The sequence below is a fragment of the Gossypium arboreum genome, chromosome 6 (genome assembly GCF_025698485.1).
Source record: "Gossypium arboreum isolate Shixiya-1 chromosome 6, ASM2569848v2, whole genome shotgun sequence".
Taxonomy (NCBI): domain Eukaryota; kingdom Viridiplantae; phylum Streptophyta; class Magnoliopsida; order Malvales; family Malvaceae; genus Gossypium; species Gossypium arboreum.
This window is the reverse complement of record NC_069075.1, coordinates 26,978,194-26,984,525: the sequence shown is the minus strand read 5'-3', so window position 1 is coordinate 26,984,525 and position 6,332 is coordinate 26,978,194. Positions and strand designations below refer to the sequence as shown.

The 6,332-nt window shown below is 31.2% G+C and overlaps 1 protein-coding gene across 1 annotated transcript; it reads right to left on the bottom strand.

The window, feature by feature from the left end:
* Positions 1–2,595: 2,595 nt before the first annotated feature.
* On the bottom strand, positions 2,596–3,926 carry LOC108484878 (uncharacterized). Its single transcript, XM_017788766.2, has one exon. The coding sequence runs from the start codon at positions 3,877–3,879 to the stop codon at positions 2,851–2,853; it is 1,029 nt and encodes a 342-aa protein (XP_017644255.2). The 5' UTR covers positions 3,880–3,926; the 3' UTR covers positions 2,596–2,850.
* Positions 3,927–6,332: the final 2,406 nt, after the last annotated feature.

Here is a 6,332-nt window from a genome sequence, read left to right as displayed (position 1 = left end):
CCTTTTATTTTGAATTCCATAGCTATTTGATCCTTCTAGCTTCTAGAATTGAACTTTTGCATTTTATGCAATTTGGTCCTTTCCCTAATTAAACACATAACTAGTAAAATTTTCTTATCAAAATTTTCATATAACATTTGTATCATAATGTGGACTATGCAATAATATTATAATAAATTTTCTTTCCAGCTCAAATTTGTGGTCCCGAAACCATTATTTTGATTTCACTGAAAATGGGATGTTACATAACGAAACTTTAATACCACCTTAATGACACTCCGTAAATATTTTTATATTTATAAAAATATTTACGGCTCGATTTATAGAAACGAGGTCTTGGTACCTCATTTTTTAATACTACTTGACTCTAGGGTTTTACCACTTGAACTTAATTAATCATTCAAATAACATAAATTACCATATCAAAAACCTTTTTAAAACCATATTCGACTCGTAAATATTAAATAATAATATTTACGAACTTACTCGTCGGATTTCTGGCCTCGAAACCACTATTTTCCAACACCACTAAAAGCATGTTGTTACATTATACACACTGTCACATGGCATGGATGTCATACCCTCATGATTACTGTCACAACAGTCATCACAACATATTCATATTACATCACACCCTAGTTTTCTTTATCACAATTCACAAGCACATTTATCACATATTTAGCATAGGTAAAAGACACTAACACTCAGAATTTAGAGAAGGGGTTTAGGCTACCTCTAAATTCCCAAATAACACAATGAATTGTTAATGTGCAGCTATTACAAAACACTCACCAAAAATCAACTCCCGTTGAAAACCGAAAGCTTAACGAAGCTTTTCTTTGCCTTTGTCTCTACTCATTGAAGGTCCTATTGAATCTGACGCTCCAACAAGAGAAACCACACAAATATATAATCCACAATCAGCTAATAACTCACCTTAAATAGTTACAAACACAAGCCTTAAGCTACATTCTCTCTTAACTGAAACCTTTAGCATGATAAACTTAAAATTTGAATAACTTAGACTAAATTTAATTTTTTTCATATGAAATGAGTTACATTCATCTACATATTCATGTATGACTAATTTCCAACCTTTAAACTACACGAAACTACACGTTTCAAGGTATCAAAATTATTTGACAAGTTTTGGCCATTCTAACAAAAATTCATTAAAACACGATAAAATCTTAATGAAACTTCAAAGTAACTTTAGAAACCTTATAATTATGTTAAAAAAAGTTGAAAAACACTTTAAAACCAAGTTTTAATCCAGAAACCCGAAATTCACCATTAACAACCAAATTTTCGGCTTTCATCTAAAACATGCGTTTTAATGACTAGAAATTCGATTTAAAAGTATAGATAACATTTAAAACTAATAAGATGATGATTAATTACCTTGAATGAAAGAAAAAAAAACTTTGGTTAAATTTCGGAAAATCCACTCTTGAAGAAGATGATGAAATTAATGAAGTTTTTGGGTGTTTTCATAGTTTCAATGGAGTTTTATAGCTTGAATGTTGGTGGAAATCAATAAGGATTAGGATTTATAATAAAAAAATCAATGGTGAGAGCAAGGGAAGGCATAAGCAAAAGGAAAGAGCAACTATCTTGAAATAAAGCTATAGAATGCCGATTTTTAAGTTCAATTTTAAATTTTGGGCAAATTCCTTCAAAAAAACTCTTAACATTAACAATTTTCCAATTTTCCAACCTTAACTCTAAAAAAACCTTTAACCTTTAAAAAAAAGGTCGAGGAGAGAGAAATTGAAACCGCGTCAAATAGGACACGTTTTCATCTAACGTGGTAGAAAAACACATCCTACTAGATGCGTTTTCAGTTGAGTTAGCAAATAAATGTGTCCTACAAGACATGCTTTCAGCCACCTCAATAGAAAATGCATTCAGTAGGACAGGTTTTCTCTTTTTCTCTTCAAAATTGACCTATTTCTCTGAATATTTCAAAAATTAGCTTATTTCCCTAAATTTTTTTAAATTTGACATTTTCATTAAATTTTGGTGAGAAAAATTTGGTAAATACATGATTCCCTAAAAATCTATCTAGAATTGATTTTCTCAGTGCTCACTTCTCACATTAGTTGATCTATTCTGACTGAATTACAAAAAGGAAAAGATAAAATCAATCTGATGTAAACCGATTTAGCCACATCCACCGCTCACTTTAATTTTGATCAAAATCATTACATAATGATTTATCTATTTATGGGCTTTGAATTTTGATAGATCCAGCGGGCCTTCTTGCATGGACTTGGGCTTGCTTACTCCTGAGATCTCTTTTGCTACTGGTGCAATCACCTCTCACGAGGGAGTTAAAGCCTCTCTGATTGAATGCGGGTCTTGTGTTATAGGAGCCGAAGCTGCCTAGTCCTTTAGGTCAGTCAGTTAGCCCACTACGCCATCAGAGATTGGATTAGAGCCTGATACTTAAATCGATAAAGTAAAATGTTTGGAATTGAAATTGATGTTGGTGAGTGTCTACAAAATGCAACATTGAGTCGGCCTAAATTGTTGTCTAGAGAAATGCGCACTAGTTTAGTAATTAATCAAAAACATGTACGAGATTGATTTTTTTTTATAATATTTTTATTGTTGGATAAAAATACACGTCTCATTACATCACAAGTCATTCAAAATAGGAAGGAGAAAAAATTGGTTTTGCTTATTACAGTGAAAAAATATCTGTAATATTTTTCTGCAAAATTTGGAAAAGAAAAAAAATCATCCAAACAGAAGTATTGAAACGCTTCCTATCCACTTTGTGCCTATGCATTTATTCTTACTGATTTTACGTTTTTGATGAACTTAAATGATGACAGAGGATGCCTCTCATAAACTCGAAGGTTGCCTCATTGTATCATTGCCATCTAAATATTGTTTAACCGCATCTCTCATGTCCTTAAAACCATCGCAATTCCTTTCGAAGAACACCGTCAGCTTCTCTAATTCCCTGTCTTCTATGTCATCTTCAAATCTTTTTATGGGGATCGCATTTGCAGGTTGTAAAGTGTAGGATTTAGGGTTATCATCAACAATCACAACTTGTTTGAGGTCTCTCCCGATCTTCGACAAGTCCTTAATAAATCTTCCTCGACCTAATTGCTTGCATGAATCTCTGTATAAACGGTGAGATATCAAGCCCTTGGGGTCTAGAATATCGAGCAGTAATGAGGCGTACGGCTCAAGCCCAGCGGTGAAAACTACCAGCTCGTATTTCTTACTGACTGCTTCCAAGAATTCATCCACCCTGGGTCGTTTCAATACGTAGAAGTTCATCCTTAAACCATAAATGCTTGGTTTAATCATGAAATCATATGTTTCCGGAGGTGGTTCTGAACTTGAATGCACTAGGGTCTCGTCCAAATCGAGAACGATGGTTCTCGTTTTGTCTGAAGCTAATGGAGGAAGCAACCGGGTCCAATTTTTTTCTCTCAGTGCAAGAATGTTAGGTAGATCACCATCATCCTTGAATTCAAGTTGAAGTCTAGGGCTCAAATTGGTTTGGCATCTGCCAGCCTCTTTCCGATGGAGGATAACAAAGCCTTTCCCTCGGTGTTTTGCACCCTCCAATTTGGAGAAAAACTCAATGAGGCGACGGTGGCATTTTTTTATGGACTTTTTTATGGAAGAAATTACAGAAAAATATTTTCTTTTCAATATAGATGATCTCTTACGCTGACGGTCATTGTTGCGAGGAAGTAATTGGCGGTGGTGCTGGTAATCGTAATTACGATCCCGCATGATGGACTTTTTTTGCATCTTCTTTTCCATCTTTAATGTCATTTCTTGGCTTCGGGTATCGATTTGATGGTGATCGCTAATAATTATTGTGCAGAGAATTACCAAGAGAATAAACATACAAAAAAGGAGTAAATCCCAAAATAAATTAGTGATGTTGGAATGTAAGAGTTGAGATTGGCGGGGGAGGAGACACAGTTTTTGAAGCAATGTTCGGTACAACAGTGGTCCAGTTAGGTCGGAAGTTGAAGCTGGATTTCCAAATATTTCACCATAATTTCAAAATAAGCTTATTTTTGGGATCCAAATATTTTCCAACAATCAATATTAAACTAGTCTTAAACCTTTCAACGGTTTTGTTGGATAAGGTTGTCACCGTACTAAAAGTTAAATAATGCATGACAGCAAAGGATTAGTTTTCTATCTCTTAACAAATGAAGTAACTTAACCCAAACATTAAGAGGCTTCAACCTGTAATTATTAATTAAGAAAATAATATCCTACTTCCGAATTTTCTGCAATGGCAAATTTCAGATTTCATAGAATATTGAAAGGCACAACGTTGGCTTAACACCATCTAAGTTGTGCTAATTATAGTTGGGTGGCAACAAGCGTGAACAATCTACTCTCTACGTCCCATTTTGGTTAAGAATCACAAAATGTTATAATTTTATTGAGAATAACAATTAAAGCCATATTATTAAAATGATCCCCTTCTCTATTCGTAATCATTTATCTTCAAACCTTCATTAATATTATCACAACAATAATTCAAATTACCAATTGGAGACATTGAATACCAACTAGTTTAGCCAATTATAGACCCTCTCTCTAGGGGTGAGCGTCTTTTCGAATTGAGTAAAAATTTTCGAATTGACGAATTCTATCTTATCATCCTAACTCGATTTGAATTTTTTTTCAAATCTAATCAAGTCGAATCGAGTGAAATTGTTCTGGTTAAATTAAAAATTCAACATGTGAAATTAAAATCTTATTATAGTATAACTAATCCCATATTAGAGTACATAAATTTGAAACCATATATATTTGAAAACTTTTTCAAAGCAAAATAATAAAAAATTACTTTAGTATGATAAACTTGAATAATTAATTAACTTATTTAGGTCCTCAAAACTATTATTCTAGAAAATTTTTCATTTTCAAAATTTCTTTATTTCTTTTTAAATTTTTATAATTTTTAAAAATATAAGTTTTGATTTTTATAATTATTTTGAATTTTAAAAATTATTTTGAATTTTAAAATTATTTTAAAAGTTTGAGGACTAAAGTGCACTTTGATCAAAATATGAAATGTAAGTTATTATTGATTTATTGGCATAATAATATTTTGGAATATGAATTGGTATGTTGAAAATCACTTCAAGGATTAAATTGGAAAGTTTAAAAGTAGAGACTAAATTTTAAAATGTTAATAATGACACTAAGGTCAAATATGTATTGAATTGATAATTTTGATTAATTATTGATAAAATCGATACAAGGTAAAAACTTAAAAATGACCATAAGAATGAATGAATAAGTGAATTACCATATTTTTAGAATCATTAAATGGAAATGGATACGTACGTATGATCTACAATCAATGATCACAAATCTAATAGCCCGTTTTTAGTCAAATCGAAATAGTGGTTTTGGGACCACAAATCTGAAGTCAAAATATTTATTTTATTATTTTATTAATGTATACAGCACGATAGAATTATTGGGTGTAAGTTTCGTAAAGAAATTTTACCGTTTGAGTGTTTAATTCAGTAAAAAGAACTAAATCGCGTAAAGCGTAAAATATGAATTCTATAGGTTAAATGAACCAAATGACTATAGAAATGAAATGAATGAGTACTTGCATGGTAATTAGCCCATAGCATTAGTGGATGGTACTGGGCATGGATTATGTGATTTTTATATTTAATTACAAAGGGTAAAATGATAAAATAGTTATTATGGTTAATTAAATAAAACAAAACATGAAAATGCATGCAAATGTTCATCTTCTCCACCGAAACTAAAGCTTGAAAAAGCCATTAAACAAGTTTGAATATTCGGTCACTTTGAAGGATAGATTAAGGTATGGTTTTAGCTTGTTTTTAATAATTTTTACGTTTTTGAGATCGTTACTTTGTATTCTAGCTAACCCGTGCCTTAAATTTCAAAACTGTTAAAGATTTATCATGTTGCCATTGCTGAATGCTTGAGTAATTTGATGATTTATGATAAATTTGGAAGGTTTAATGTTAGATTAATAGCTTTTATAAAGTGATTTTTGACAAAAATGTCAAAAAAAAAATAAATTGAGAAAATGTGAAATGTGGTGGTTAAAAGTGTGAATAAATTGAAACTGGTAGTAACATGTATTAAATTCAGTTAAGCATGGGTATCTTGAAATTTGCATGAATTTGTGAGTTTGTGTAATAAGGACTAAATTGTAAAAATGTGAAAGTTTAGGGGAAAATGTATAAAATATCCCTAATGTGTGTTCTAAATTAAATTGAATAAATAGTTGATTAAATGAATTAATTTTGAATATATTTTGATCAAGAAAAACAGAATTCAGA

What these genes read in the sequence shown, in the direction of transcription:
- LOC108484878 (XM_017788766.2), bottom strand. Translation starts at nt 3,879, where the DNA reads ATGTTTATTCTCTTGGTAATTCTCTGCACAATAATTATTAGCGATCAC.